The sequence below is a fragment of the Dysidea avara genome, chromosome 13 (genome assembly GCF_963678975.1).
Source record: "Dysidea avara chromosome 13, odDysAvar1.4, whole genome shotgun sequence".
Taxonomy (NCBI): domain Eukaryota; kingdom Metazoa; phylum Porifera; class Demospongiae; order Dictyoceratida; family Dysideidae; genus Dysidea; species Dysidea avara.
In genome coordinates this window covers 13,420,708-13,436,985 of record NC_089284.1, presented here as the reverse complement: position 1 = coordinate 13,436,985, position 16,278 = coordinate 13,420,708, and the positions used below count along the sequence as shown (strand labels likewise).

Below are 16,278 nucleotides of genomic sequence, written 5' to 3'. Positions count from 1 at the left end.
AAAATATTATGTAGATTTTGTGTTTATTATAATAATATGGCCATGTACTGCATAAACAAATAAAAGCATACACAAAAATAATACTCACGTAAATAAAATTAGCACAAATAAAACAAACAGTTGTGCACAGCTAGCTATGCACGTAAATAAGAGAAGTTTATACATGCATACTTTATGTACTACACATAAAATTGAATATGTACACAAGTTATAAATATGTATCCTTGTTCACACCTACTCTTATTATACAAGTCCTTAATCTTGAGCGTCACGAGCTACTTTAGCTCTTTTCCTGTATGTACAATTAAACATGTGCAATGTGAATAAGATATTAGTGACACAGTGTCCATTTTGCGTACATAAATTGGCCATGACAAAATATAAAACATTACAGTGTATCACATAAATCGGCAACAATGATAACTGAGTACCGTATTTGACTAGTTAATAGCTGCAGCTACTATAACTTTCAGCAAGAAAACCCTGTGGCTACTATGTGAAGGCTGCTACAATCCAAGGGCTGGTAGCATGGGCTGCAGCCCACAGCATTTATATAGATTCACGAGCAACTAACCTTGTTTACTCATCCTTAATACTATCATTCCTTTAAATTTCTTTCAAAAATGCTATTTCCTGGCTTAAAACAAAACCTTTGCCAAGTTTCTCCTTCACACGTGACTTGCATCAGTATATTCAGATACAAGCTACAGCTCTTATCCAAGGGCAGCTCTTATAACAATAATTCTAGGCTATGGAGTGGCTACTATCCAGGGGCAGCTGTTATATGAGCTGCGGCTATTAATCGGTCAAATACTGTACTTACAGTACAATATGTATACACAGTGAAATACAAGCCCAATCAGCACAAATACACACGCACACTTGATCTTATACCTAACATTAAGGATTAATTGATCCCTCCATTATCCGAACTCATTGTGAATTCGGATAATGGAAAAGTTCAGATAAAGGAAGCCCGTACATTTACATACAGCGCTCAGTTAATAGAACATACACTTTAGGCAAAACAAATAGAGCACAATTCCGATAACAAAACGTTTAGGTAATCAATGGAGGGACCACTGTAGTGATACGATGGAGAAGAGTAGTTAACACTGTATAATATAATGTACCAAATAATTGTATAAAAGTTAAGCGGCTTCCTTTTTGCATAATGAATAGTACATATTTGATCATTTTCTCACCACAATTAATTTCCACATGGTGATCAATGTTTAATGTACAAATCAACAAATCATCCAAGTGTACAATAGACAGTACTCCTTCACAGATAGATTACAATATATGTACAAGGTTTTATGCTATGGCGATGCAGTAGAAATTCCAAGCAGTAGTCTACCTCAGTTCTGTTATTAGTTCATCAGGTGCAGTTCTTGTAGAAGTTTTCAGCTTCCTTTATACCGGCACTGTTCACACTATGTTTGAATGTACTCTCTTGTGTCTGGTATGATCTTTTTTTTCATGCAAACATACTATGTTACACATAAAGGAAGCTGTTTACCTTCTGCATAATAATTTATTACAGGACTATAATAATAATAGTGTTAGATACTCTCATCTCCCATATCATTAACTAACTGTTAATATTATATTATATTGGCTACCTAGACAATTTAATACTGCCTAACACATACCTCAAATCTTTAAGGATAGCTTGTATAGAGATTTTATCAGTAGTGTCACTAGGAACCATCTTCTCAACTTCATCCTTCTTTGTCTGAGGTTGAGCAACACTTGTTACTTGTGTTATGTTGTGTAGTTCACAGCGAGACATTTGTTTAAAGTACTACAACAACCACACAATATATTTCAATACTAGCTACTTCATCACTCACAAATGGCTTGAGCTGTTCAGCTAAGTGCTGTGGAGATTGCCTTCCATTACCACTTGCCCTAAAACAATAATCATTATTCTTATTATCAAGAAAATTTAGTCATAAGTTACATATGCACATCCATAAAGAGAAGGTATATATGAAGATGGTTGCAGTTAAACAATTAGCAGGTAATGCTTGAACGTATAAATGCGTATAATTATATGAGATTATAAAACATTCACACACAAACAGACCTTGCATATTCTCCTTCAATAAAGGTTCTAGTCTTAAGTGACAAGTGTTTGAATTCTTCTGACATTTGTAAAGAAGGATAACCAGTAATAAATTGTACACATTTCCCATAAAGTAACTGTGCTTGTAGTACATCAGCATAAGTCAATAAACTAACAGCATTTTCTTCACTGATACAGAACACCAGCTTGGACTCACACACACTAAACAAGTCTAAACAAAATGTGTACATAACAGCACATTACTGCATCCCACTATTATCTATATGTACAGTAATACAACTGTTTAAATAGAGCATTTATCTCTAGTGTACATAGTTAGCATAAGCCGGGGGATTCTGAGGTTTCCAGAAACTGGTCAAGATATTCAGGTAATTAAAATTGATTTTGCAGTAAGGTATCAAATGTTTAGATCAAATACAAAAAGAACAGTCAACTACCCTAATAGAACAGTCACATTGTTTTGTGTTACTGTATAATCTTTTCGGTGAAAATTGTTATCAGTTTTCAAAAATTTCCTGGGGGAGCATGCCCCCACACTCCCTGTGCATGCAACAGAAAATTTGGAAACCCGTCACCAAAATTCCTGGAGTCGTCCTTGTGTGCTACGTATATCAAAACTTATAATACTGAAACTACATAAGGTACCAAGAGTTCATAATATTAAAATTAAGGGTACTAATATTGTTGGTTTAATTGAAGATCCACTGTGACTATAAATTAGCTATTACCATGAAGTTCTAGTCGGTGACTAAGACTCATCATCTCAGCTAGTAATTCAACATGATCCAGTGGTTGACACTGTATATCTTCTGGTAGACTACCAGTGTAGAGGACAAACACAAATGCTTCAGCTGTATCTGGTGATACTCCAGGAAGTGGAATCTTTCTGTCCACACTTTCCTTCATTCCACTATATAAGGTACACTACATGAATAATACATATATACAAGTACAAGGAAAAATTAGGAGCTTTTAAGTTCAATTAGGGATCATAGCAATAACAAATATTGAAAAAGGAGAGTTTACCTACACTATAGTACTGGAACTTTAATCCTTCGGTCTACAGCTAGGGATAAAATGTCCAGTATCTGCAGGTATATGCGACCTAGTGCTCCCTTGTTTACTACTATCAAGACACACGATAGTGTGTCGTGCGGCCCAAGAAGCCGGCGCGCCACACCGTGAGTATATTGACAGGAAGAAAGAAAACATCATTTTCACACTTTTGTATCTCGGTGATAGCTTATCCGATTGAAACCAAATTTGCTGCAGAGTTGCCTGCCAGCTAGGGGAGTCTACATTCCAAATTTGAAGGAAATCACTCAAGCCATTTCCGAGATATGAGCGGCCAAAGTTTCGTTTTTTTTTTCTTCGTTTTTTTTTTTTTCTTTCTTCTTCTTCGTCTTTTCGCACACTTTATAAAACGCAAACGCGTGCTCCGATCGCCTTGAAATGTGGCACATAGAAAGGGAGTCCAAAGGCGCATCCTAGCATCAAATTTGGTGCAAATCTGATGAATGGTTCAGGAGTTATGACCGATTATTCGCGTAAAACAAGATTGATTTGTTGTCACGCCTACAGGGTAAACCGCTTCATGGAATGAGCTGAAAATTGCTATGTAGATGGAGTAACCATCGTAGGAGTGCCTTTTGGTGGTTTGAAAGGAATCGAGATTAAGACCACGGAGATATGACACAAAACCCAACCTGTGTCACAATTACACGATCGATTTTTAGTAATAAAAAAGTATTAGTTTTTACGCCTACTAGGCAAACCGCTAAGAGCAATGAGCTGAAAATCGGTGTATAGCTGGAATAATCTTCATAGAAAGTCCTTGCAGTAGTATAGAAGAATTGGATTACAAACCACTGAGTTGTGATTCGAAAGCCAACTCTGTGTAGCAAATGCGAGATACTCTAATAGAACAGTCACCCTAATAGAGCATTCAGCTAATTTATTTACTCCATTATAGAATTCTATTATATTACAAGTTATTCTGTAGGGACTTCAGCTGCAAACAGTTAATCTTATAGACAGTTCAGCAAGAAGCAAGTCACCCTGTGGAGAATTAAGCTACAATTATATCACTGTAGAGATTCAGAACATTACAAGTCACACTGAAGAGAGTTCAACTATAAACAAGTCATGCACCCTGTAGAGAGTTCACCTACAATTAAATCACTCTCTAGAGAATTCAGCTACACACAAATCACTGTGCAGAGAGTTCAGCTACAAACAAATTATCCTGTAGAGAGATCAGCTACAAACAAAACACTTTGCAGAGAGTTCAGCTACAAACAAATCAATCTTTAGAGTGATCAGCAACAAACAAATCAACTTGTAGAGAGTTCAGCTATAAACAAGTCATGCACCCTGTAGAGAGTTCACCTACAATTAAATCACTCTCTAGAGAATTCAGCTACACACAAATCACTGTGCAGAGAGTTCAGCTACAAATTATCCTGTAGAGAGATCAGCTACAAACAAAACACTTTGCAGAGAGTTCAGCTACAAACAAATCAATCTTTAGAGTGATCAGCAACAAACAAATCAACTTGTAGAGAGATCAGCTAGAAACAAATCAACCTGCAGAGAGATCAGCTACAAACAAATCAGCTTGTAGAGAGATCAGTTACACACAAATCAACCTGTAGAGAGATAAGCTAGAAACAAATCACCCTGTAGAGAGTTCAGCTAAAACAAATCAACCTGCAAAGAGATCAGCTACAAACATATCACCATACAGACAGTTCAGCTACAAACAAATTACCCTGTAGAGAGATCGACTACAAACAAATCATCTTGCAGAGAGATCAGCTACACACAAATCAACTTGTAGAGAGATCAGCTAGAAACAAATCACCCTGTAGAGAGTTCAGCTACAAACAAATCAATGTGCAGAGAGGTCAACTACAAACAAATCACCCTGTAGAGAGATCATCTAGGAACTAGACACAATGTAAGGAGTTCAGCTACAAGCAATACAGCCTGTTGAGATTTCAGCTACAAACAAATCAACCTGTAGAGCGATCAGCTAGAAACAAATCACCCTGAAGAGAGGTCAGCTACAAAAAATCACCCTGTAGAGAGATCAGCTAGAAACAAATCACCCTGTAGAGACTTCAGCTAGAAACAAATCAACCTACAGAGAGATCAGCTACAAACAAATCACCCTGTAGAGAGTTCAGCTAGAAGAAGTCACCTTGTAGAGAGTTCAGCTACAAAGAAACCATCATGTAGAGAGTTCAGCTACAAAGAAACCACCATGGATGTAGAGAGTTTAGCTGCAAACAAATCACCTGTAGAGAGTTCAACTATAAGAAGTCACTTTGTGAAGAAGTCACTTTGTAGAGAGTTCAGCTACAAAGAAACCATCATGTAGAGAGTTTAGCTACAAAGAAAGCACCATGTAGAGAGTTTAGCTGCAAACAAATCACCTGTAGTGAGTTCAGCTAGAAGAAGTCACCTTGTAGAGAGTTCAGCTACAAAGAAACCATCATGTAGAGAGTTCAGCTACAAAGAAACCACCATGGATGTAGAAAGTTTAGCTGCAAACAAATCACCTGTAGAGAGTTCAGCTAGAAACAAATCACCCTGTAGAGAAATCAGCTAGAAGAATTTATCTTGTAGAGAGTTCAGCTACAAAGAAACCATCCTGTATATAGTTCAGTTATATTTTAAGTCACCTAGTAGAGAGATCAGCTGCTAAAAAATATCCTGTGGGGAATAATGGGCATGTAATAAATATATGTATATAATTTGTATAATTACAAAATAATTGAAGTATTAAAAATCTTCTATAAGTTCTTTTCTTCTTCCTGTGGTAAATAAAAAAACACATGGGTTAAAAAAGCCCCAAAGCCAGCCATAGGCTGGCTTTGCAGTATACAAATGCAAAAAGAAGTGATATCTAATCAAAAACAGCCAAGCTGTAAAAAAAGGTGCGGCCCCCAAAAAGGCCATGGTGAAAAAAGATGTGAAATCCAAGGTGGCGGCAAAGAAATGGCTGTGATGGTACGTTAATGGTAAAAATTTTAATAACGACAATTCAGGTGAATTTTGTGCCGTCTTGGCATCAAATTCACCTGAATTGTTGTTATTAAAATTTTACCATTAACCTACCATCACAGCCATTTCTTGGCCGCCACCTTGGATTTCACATCTTTTTTCACCATGGCCTTTTTGGGGGCCGCACCTTTTTTTACAGCTTGGCTGTTTTTGATTAGATTATCCCTACTGAACTTAAATTATCCTTAAAATGTTTAAGTTTCCTTGCATACTGCATCAAAAGAAGGAATAGTACCAGGCATACGTACTGTGCCAATGAACGCAGTGCACCAACTATTATACACATGTTGCTGTCAGACCTTCAGTGCTGGTCACTGTAAAGCGCTAATAATAATAATAATTATTATTATTATTTACTGAAATTTAAAGTGAAATGGCCATCCTGCTTTGTTTTCAGCTGTTACACAACGTTACAAATGAAGAACAATACAAGAAGTACCACTGCAAGCAATCCGGAAACTATACGGATGATTTCAGTTATGAACATGATAGTCAGCAAACGGAAGTCATAATGCACTACTGCAAATTGACACATTGTTGGGGCTGTCAGTGAAATAAAGATAAGTCCAAAATGTGTGCATTGTACACACTGCAGTAAGGCACTTGTCAGACTGAAGTGACATCTAACAGTAAAAAATCAAGCCAGTAGCCTTAGCCATTATTGAGTCTATGTTGGTCTGAAGGCATAATTAGTCAATCAGTAGAAAACTCCACTGAATATTTAAAAACTTTGTAGCAATCTATTGGAAGCTTTTTGAATTACACTATAAAGATGCTTTTGGACTTGGTTATACCTAACCAATACTGCCAGGGTACCATGAAGGTATTGTGAGGCTAGTTTCTGGGGTCATTACTTATTTTTGTGAGAAAGTGCAAACCTCCAAGATCCGTAATATACATTACTAACATAATGTACACCTGTGAACTGCCTCGATGCAACACAGGAAGTGAGAAATGATATGGAGGTTGCAGTCTAAAAATGAAAGTATATGGGATACACCAGATAAACTCTGTGGCTAATTTATTGCTGTATTTACTTAACGGCTGAATTATAGTATGTAAGTATAAATACAGCTAAAATGCCGCATTGTATCAGAAGTTTGAGTCTACTTAGACATTAGTGAAGGGAGTTTAGCATAAGCCCTTAGATCATATTTGTATAGTAGCTCCATGCATAGTTTACAGTATAGCCACAAGGCTTTTTATGGTAGTCATTTGCAGTTACACATGTGGTAAATCTATTGCATCACAAAATATGTATATGTCAGACTGCACTAAGAATGAGTTACCATACTTTTTGTTTTTCAGTCACTTGGACCCTATTACCAATCCAATCCACCACTATGTTAAACCAACAAATCTACATAGAATCTTGATCAATACTTATACACGTGCACTTTGAAATAGTTTTGTCCTTTGTCGACAGTACATTTTTCATTTGTGATATCAGTAAGTTACTGGTTACAATGCAAGATTACAATCAAGAGTACCTACCTCTCTAGAGCATTCATAAACCAGCTACACCTGGCACACACCACAACAGAATGAGCATCTAATAATGATCCATCATCTAACTGGAACTGAATGTCATGTGTTACTGGACAATTTGGTTCCAGCAAACTCTGTAATTCCATTCCAAGTCCAACTGGTATTAAAGTTACACCAGCAGAACTTGCTGAGCTGGTTCCAGTGGGTTGTTCTGAGGTTGACTCATCTATGTGCAAATTGTCAAGTAATTAAGTACTATGGCAGTCATCTAAGCTGGTGATGGTATTATCAAGTTAAATTTGTCCTCACACTCTGATGCAACTGACAAAAGTTTCTACAGATTAACTTTCACATGAACAACTGATTTACTGTACTTGTGAGTAACATAAATCTCAATTTTGTATACATATACACATCACTATGGGCACTACACACACACACACACACACATGCATGCACATGCACACAGACAGACAGACACACACACACACAACACTGGAAGTAATCTTACCATTGGATCTTTTTGGAATAACATCACCAAATGATTCTGAGATCAAACCCTGATACTTATTAAACTGCTGATAATTCCCATCATTCTGCATTGAAAATTTTGACATCTTGGAAAAATATTCATTGTATGCTCTTGTAAATTCCAACTCTGGTTCCACACTTAATAGCCCAAGTTCCCAAGCCATATCAACACCAATAAATCTTCCCAGTTTTTTAGGGTTATGATATCTCCCTCTTGACATCAACAGATGATCAGCATAAGAAAACTTCATTGCCTTGAGATTGTTAATAAAAAAGTTCAACTTGCCACCACATCTGCTGACAAATGCCTTCCATTCCTAAGTGAAATCCACCAACTTTGAAACAAAAATTTAGACAGCAAATATAATGCCTTTAGTTTATGTTATAAGTACAGATGTGGAATTATGTATAAAATAAACACATTTCTTCTTCATAATCATATTACACTTATTGTGCACATTGCACAGTGCAAAAAAGGATACCCAACATCTTTATAACAGTTAAAGCATTTATTTACTTCACTGCACAATCGTTTGCTTACCTTAAGTGACATAGTGTCTAGTCGTTTTTTAAAACCAACCATCAAGTGCTCTTTGGACTCCAGAAACTTGACAACAGCAGTAACAAACTACATAAATAAAATGATGCACAGTCACAAACCCACCACTGTAATTTTTTTATAACCATAGCTAACTATTTTAGTTTACAGAGCAATAAAGCAGTGAATTACCAAAGTTTCAGCTAATTGTGATGTAGTACTGGAGCTAAAGAAGTAGACAATTAGAATGGCAAGAAATTTGAATTGTACAGCAACTACACCAGATATACATGTACAATCAGTGCTGTAGCTACCATCCGGGTAACAGAGGTAGTTGCCTTGGTAATTAGGAAAGTGATGGCTTCACTAGAAAGGCACTGCTAAAATTAAGATATTCTAATAAAACACCTTAATCTGAACTTTGTTATTGTGTAGTTAATTTTGTACTGTAAGTTAACTTTGCCAGAGCTCCTGCACTGATCACTCTTTGGCTATCAGTGTATGGTAACCCTCAGTCTAGGCCCCTGTCTGTATACTATATATTGTCTTAATAATCAAAAGAACGTTTATCATCGTGATGTTTGCTTCACCTTTACTAGTTATCGCATTGCTCTAATTATGTTGTGTTTGTGTAGCTATCTATTTAGTTATTGTACATTGTTGTACTGGAGCTGTAATGTATCAGCTCCCTGGGATACTATCAACAACAAGCTGCCTATCCCAGTCACAAATCAATCATTCAATCAATCAATCCTACAGTGTATATTAGTACTTTTCCTATGATATCTTTTTCCGTATTGCACTCGCGGCAAAATGTTTGCACTAAGCAACTTATTTTTGTTTTGTAGCAATGAATAGCAAATCATATTTTATAATTAATTATTGTACAATTCAAACAAACCACAAACAATGCACAGATAGCATCTTCTCAACTGTTTTATAGATAGCTATTGTGTTTTCTAACAAAAATTCATAAACAAAGCCAAATTGAATTATAAGTATAACTAGCTCTTTATTTTCTATGAGAAGGCTACACCCCATTTCAACTTGAAGGGATACACCATTACTGATAGCCTACAGGGCTAGTTACATAGTTTACCAACTGCTACAAAACCCATAGAGCCCTAACATTAGGACAGTCTTCGCACATTGCTCTAAATCCGTTTCACCAGTAACACAAAGTAACTGCCCTAGCTGGCTTAAAGCTCATCTGTCTAAAGTTTACAGTGGATTATTTTCAATTTTCATGAATTACTACCATCCAAAATTCAAGTTGCTTCTTCAGGATTTGTAATATGTAAATAATGCCATTTTGATCAAGCTGCAATTGATACCACCAGCTAATCCACGAAAAGCCCAAAAATTTTCCACCTTAGAATAAGCCGCTATACAGTACAATGCTTATACGTACAGCCTTCATTTTTTGATTATTGGCTTGCTTTTACCATAAAAACTTTTTTGCTCACATGGGCAGAGGTGTACATACACATGGATGCACGCACACGTGCGCAATTGTTTTTACAAAACAATTACAGGAACTCAGCAGCCAGCCCACGCCTTGTTGATAACACACACTTCATCACTACTAAACAAAAACACAAACCTCTTTACATCGTGTATGTGCCTTTTGATCAGTTGGGTTGTCACCAATGAATTCTAACTCCTTTGTAACTTCAGCAGCAAGAAATGGCAAAGTCTTTCTAAACTGTTGAATTGCTTTAATGGTTCGTCTTATTTTTAATGCCTGCAAAAAAATTGCAGTAATTTTTCACATCTAATTAATTACGCACTACTAATTTAGCAGCTTGTAAGTTTGCATAATGAATTAGCCTCTTGCACATATGTTATACATACTGTATACATTCTGTTACAGGCAAATTCAGGTTGTGTTTCACTATTCCTACAATAGTTGATGCAACACACATGCATATATCTATCTATGTACAGGTACACACATGCATTGCTGTACCATTGATCAGTGCCCCAATGTGTAATCAGTTGCCTACCTTTGGAATATTTCTTCCCATTTGAATGAGTGATTTTGGCTTAGACTTCAATGTTGCCTCCAGAAAAGTGTCTAGGTTTTTCCAAACATAATCAACATTCTTTGAGAAGACATCTGAATCCTTCTGTCTGTATTGATGTGCCTATAATATTGTTCAAAATAGAGTGACACTATCAACCAATTCAGTGACATACAAAGTTTGTGAATCCATCTAGTGCACTACTCTGAGTAGCAGGATCACTCCACAACGTTTTGAACTTCTGAAAACAGCCCTGCAAGGGATGACTTAAATTATATAATTATGGCTAGTAATGACTAGTTATCTACTTATCTAACTTATCAGTCCCTTCCTTTACATGACTCAACACAAAAACCCTGGTATGGTTTCTGACAACTACAAACTCTTTAAAAAGAATAGTAACTCCAAGGAAGACTGAGCCAGAATTTTTATTGCCATATTCAAATATGATTTAGAGTTATAGTTTTCATACGTATGCCCATCACAAAACTCAGTCACTCGCTCAGTCATAATTTGTATGATTACCTTAATCATGTACCTTACATTAGACACATGTACTTACCATGTACAGCTTATAATATCGATCAAACACATCTTTAAACCACTCCAGTGTAATAGAGAGAAAAGCTCTCTTTTGACTTTTTAGTAGCAGCTAGAACAAACCACAATAATTATGTCTTGCATGTACATTATTCTTACCATCAGATATGCATGTGTGCACGTGTGTGTGTGTGTGTGTGTGTGTGTGTGTGTGTGTGTGTGTGTGTGTGTGTGTGTGTGTGTGTGTGTGTGCATGCGTGCGTGTAGTGTGTATAAATGTGTGTAGTGTGTGTGCGTGCGCGCGCGCGTGTGTGAAGTGTGTATATATGTGAGTGTGTGTGTGTGTGCGTGTGTTTGTGCATATGTGTATACATATGTGTGTAGTGTGTGTGCGTGCATGCATATAGGGTATGTCACTGTGCACGCAGTACATGCAAACGTAAGAATATGTGTGTGTATTGTGTGTAGAGAGTGTGGTATGTATAGCACATGGCACATATGGTTGGTGATCACAGTACAAACAAGAGTTCATAACATTAGTACCCTCTACACTAATATTATGAACTCTTGGTACAAACAATAGTGGACACATACATACTTTCTTCCCAGTGTTATGATAGCGGTACAGTATGAGAAGAACTTTCTGATGAGCATATCTCAACTCTTCAGTATTAAGTAGTTCTAATGGTATTCCCCCAAGCTGTGTACAGTAAAAGGATGAACATACCAAAAATTCCAAACACAGTTAGGGAAGTCATGTACATGATCACAACAGGGAAACATCTAGTCACTAAATCACGGACACAGATAGTATATTTCTAAAAGTGCATGTTCACAACAATTGTACTCATAGTGTGGACTTTATAATTTTACTATCATGATGATTTAAATATACCAACTAAAAAAATCACACTATATTTACTATTATAGTAGTAGATTTGCATTTTCTCACAAACAGAAACCAGCCTCACAAATCCTTCATGACATCTTGGAAGTGTATAATCAAGTCCAAATGGGCCTTCAGTACACCTTGAAATACTTTCATTAGGTTACTACAAGCTTTAAAAAAGGCTTTTCTTCTGACTGACTATAACTAACTGACAGACTAACTCATACCTTTAGACAAACACAGCTCAATAACGGGTAACACTACAGGTTTGACTTTTCATTGGTAAACATCATTTCCGCCTGACTTGTGCCTTTCGGCTTACCAATTTACAAACTACGTAGTAGCAGGAGTTTATAAGGGTCAAAGGCGCCTTCGGCACTCCTGGTAGTAGGGATCATTACAACAGAAATTGCTTAATCAAGGGGAACATCACCTGAAGTGCACCTACGTTAGCCACCATGGCTAAAGTAAGGATTAAATTTACATTTCAGGCAATCCTTGTTGTGTTTAAACACTTCATATCACACAGTACAGTAGTACTATAAGTTAGGGGTCATGGAGATTATTTGCACTTTATTACAAAAATAATATTGACCAGAATCAGCCTCATATATAGTATCTTCCTGGTGCCTTAGCAGTATTGGTTAGGCATAACCAACTATGACCCGAAATGCTTCCAGTAAGTTGCTACTAAATTTTAATTTTTTTTACCCAGTGAAATTTCTACTGCTTGCCTGCCTGACTAACTAACTAACTAACTAACTGACCAACTTACTTATTTACTTAAAGCATCCTCTATGCTTGTGTGTACAAAAAAATATAGCACTTGACTTTGCCTCATACTGTATTAGCCTCCCTACACACCTTGATATTCCATATACATACAAGACGGTGCTTTAACTATAATATATATACCTTCTTTCTATCAGACAGATCATCTGAATCTAACGCCTCAAAAAGTTGTTTACTCTCATGCCAGACATAAAAACAAACAATGTCCATATCAACACCAAATTTCTCTAACATTTCAGAGACACTACTTGGCTGACTGATAGTTGATGGTATATCTTGTAGTTGTGGAGGACTACAATACTCAGCTAACTGAGTCAGACCAAACTGGTTAGCAAGTTGTGACAACTGTACTAGTTCATCATCACTGAGTAATGGAGAATATTTACTCTTCTGACCAGCACTAGAGACTGGAGGAGCATTAGTGTAGAGGTAAACAAGAAAGCTTTTGATGACATTGAAAGAATGGGGTAGTTCCTGAGATGTGGGTTGCTTGACATCGTCTCTTGGACTCCTATGTACAAGTACCATGTATAGCTAAACAGCATATATACTATCTGCATTAAATATCTTTTAAACATGCATAAGGACAGTACCTATAAAAATTTGTGAAGGGAAAATCCCTTGCTTACTACACTACCTAATCTAATAAGAACACAACAACTTCTATATTTCCTTTCTATTTCTTCAGAACGAAGGGTTATTTACCTATCTTGGCAGAGTAATTGAGCTATTAAAGCTACTTCCTTTTAGTGCATTTCTGGTTAAACACTCTAACTATACTCTGTAAGACAATGGGTCACAGCAAGATTGATGCCTCAACCTATTATCAATACCGCTACATAATGCTATACAATGTTGTGTACACTTTTCCTCTCAGAAAAAATGTCATAATATATACAGTACTGCCCAAACGTAACATTGCACTCACTCATACTGTTTTCTCGAGTCACAAGTAGACTCACTCAATTGGCAAGTCAAGCTATACTTCTGCTATCCTTCAATTAACATAAAGGTTAGCCCATCTATCAAGTTCAAGATGCAAGCATTGAGTGGTGAGTGAGTGCTAAATTGCGTTCGAGTGGTACGCATTGTACAAGTAAAGAGCAAATACAAAAGCTTATAATAGTTTACAAAGTATGCATATATGAAACTCTAACCAACTTTACATGTAACAGTATATGTACTCAAACTGTACCTTGCATTCAGTATTGCTGAGTGGACATAAAATTTCCCACCATCAGTAGCAATCAGTTGGATATCACCATTTTGAGAAGACACATCATCGTCAATGTAACAACTTAGTGAAACAGGTAAGAGATCTGGATATGGTAACCCATTCAGTCGATTGAACATTACCTTAAAGCTTTGAACCTATACAAATGCATGGAAAAACTAAAACACAGCTAATATGAACAGTATGTCTTGTTCAATATACCTATCTCATGATGTTTAAATCACCAAGAATATAGTAGCTTCAATTCAATGACTAACCCTAATGGCATAGCCAGATGAGGTGCACATGACTGAGTCCACAATATTGTGACTGCTCTATTAGAGTATCTTGATCTTTAACAGCCTCCATTCAAGCTTACTATTAGGTAGTTACTTCAGTTGCTCCATAATACAAGCACAAACTAATTTCTCAACACATTTAGGAACCCAAATATAAGCATAAATTCATGACAATAGGTACAGTATATACACACACTGGCATCAAGCACCACAACATGTGCATATAAAATAACTCATGATCCATGTGTAGATTACTAATCACCTCATCATCAATATACTGCATCACCATGTGGCGGTCTTTGTCAAAAGCAAACAAAAATGAAATGGAACTTTCTCCTTCCGAATTGAAAGTGATTTGAGACAGTGTTGGATTAACAGTAAATCCTGTACTAGATGATAGTACTGCTAATACATTATCACCAGCCTTAACATCACTTGAACATGATGGCTCTTTGTTGAGAATGTTTAAATTGTGCCAACGTACATTACCCCATTTGTCAAGTTCCATTATAGGAAACTCTGAGCTCTGCATTTTACCAAATGTCGACTGTAATAACCAAAAGCCAGCAAGAGGTTTTCTTCTTTCATCAGGGCTAATTTCAAGTGGCTTTGAAAAAGATTTTCTGTGAACACGAATCTTCTGTACCAACTGACGGATACACAAATCAGTAAAGGAGACTTCACCAATAGCAAGATCATACTGACACAGGTTAAGGTTGGTATACTTCTCAGGTAACATCAGTAAGCTATCACTTTCTGTCTGCTCATGATGTGTGCGAGCTAAAACAATTGGCCACTTTGTATCGGCCGATAATGTTGTGGTATCTTTAATAGCAATGATTTCATCAACTAGCTTTAGAGCAACATTCAGGCTGGTCATGTCGTTGGTCTTGTGACACACTATGAAACCATCTGTCGAAACCACATCCAAATTCTCACCAAAATCTCCACCACAATCGATAAGAGTAACTAGACATTTGGTGTTATCCACTTCAATTTCTTTCTTGTAAGAATCTATCAAAGTGGCCTCGTGGTCCACTATGGATTTACCTATGAGTTGGAAGAATTGTGGAATAATTGATTATTTATTATAATCATTACCAGAAATAAACTGTACAGCAAAGTTGGTTTTTCCACTACCAGTGTTCCCCACAATAGCAATAGACACTTCATCTGACTGTTCAGTGAAGCTCGTAGCCTGCATACTATCCAGTCTCATCAAGTATGGAGCTTGTTTGGAACAGCCAGAACTCTTCACCTTCTCATTGAGATATTTCGCCACTGACATTAGTGCTAGACGACTTTTCTTGTCACTGATCTTCATCTCATCCAAGTCATCATCATCCAGTTCAGAGAAGGAAGCAATGTCTTTAATCCCCACTTGTTTGAGTATCACTTCAAACTGACCCAAACCAGTTGTGACCAACCAGTCAGTAAAACTGGTGGATCCTTTACCTTCCAAGTCTGACATCAGTTTACTGGCCATGATGCTTGCTAGTATCGTCGGAGTCTCGTGCTAGCTAGTATCGTCGGTGTCTCGTGCTTGCGCATGCACCTTGAGGACACACAAATCAATCAGCTATACACAGAAAGACACGATTGCATTCCATACCTGTAGCACTGGCCAGTTGAAGCAGCTCGAGATGAAAATGTACTCGAGGAAAGGTCAATCACAACCTATGGGGCGTCACGAGCGTCGATCATCAAATGATCAATATAGTATATACTGGATTTTAATGCGCTAACCTATTTATGCGCTAACCTATTTATGCGCTAACAAACTATGCCGTTGTCATTTGAATTT

General features: G+C 36.8%; 1 protein-coding gene across 3 annotated transcripts; it reads right to left on the bottom strand.

Moving 5' to 3' along the window:
• Positions 1-93: 93 nt before the first annotated feature.
• LOC136242047 (uncharacterized) lies at positions 94-16,216 on the bottom strand. 3 transcript variants are annotated; one of them, XR_010694466.1, is made up of 19 exons: positions 16,087-16,216; positions 15,576-16,029; positions 14,737-15,524; positions 14,158-14,333; positions 13,086-13,473; positions 11,880-11,981; positions 11,304-11,393; positions 10,917-10,994; positions 10,724-10,864; positions 10,321-10,461; positions 8,721-8,807; positions 8,160-8,496; positions 7,655-7,874; positions 2,821-3,002; positions 2,093-2,303; positions 1,857-1,914; positions 1,656-1,807; positions 1,206-1,436; positions 94-292 (listed from the first exon to the last, which is right to left on the bottom strand). XR_010694466.1 is itself a non-coding variant. In XM_066033370.1 (18 exons), exons 2-18 carry the CDS (start codon positions 15,958-15,960, stop codon positions 256-258), a joined length of 3,573 nt encoding a protein of 1,190 aa, XP_065889442.1. In that variant the 5' UTR covers positions 15,961-16,029; positions 16,087-16,216; the 3' UTR covers positions 94-255. The 3 variants fall into 3 exon arrangements, 2 of the variants coding, with proteins under 2 accessions (XP_065889442.1, XP_065889443.1); XM_066033370.1 differs by lacking the exon at positions 1,206-1,436; XM_066033371.1 differs by lacking the exons at positions 94-292; positions 1,206-1,436; positions 1,656-1,807; positions 1,857-1,914; positions 2,093-2,303 and having other exon boundaries at positions 2,860-3,016.
• Positions 16,217-16,278: the final 62 nt, after the last annotated feature.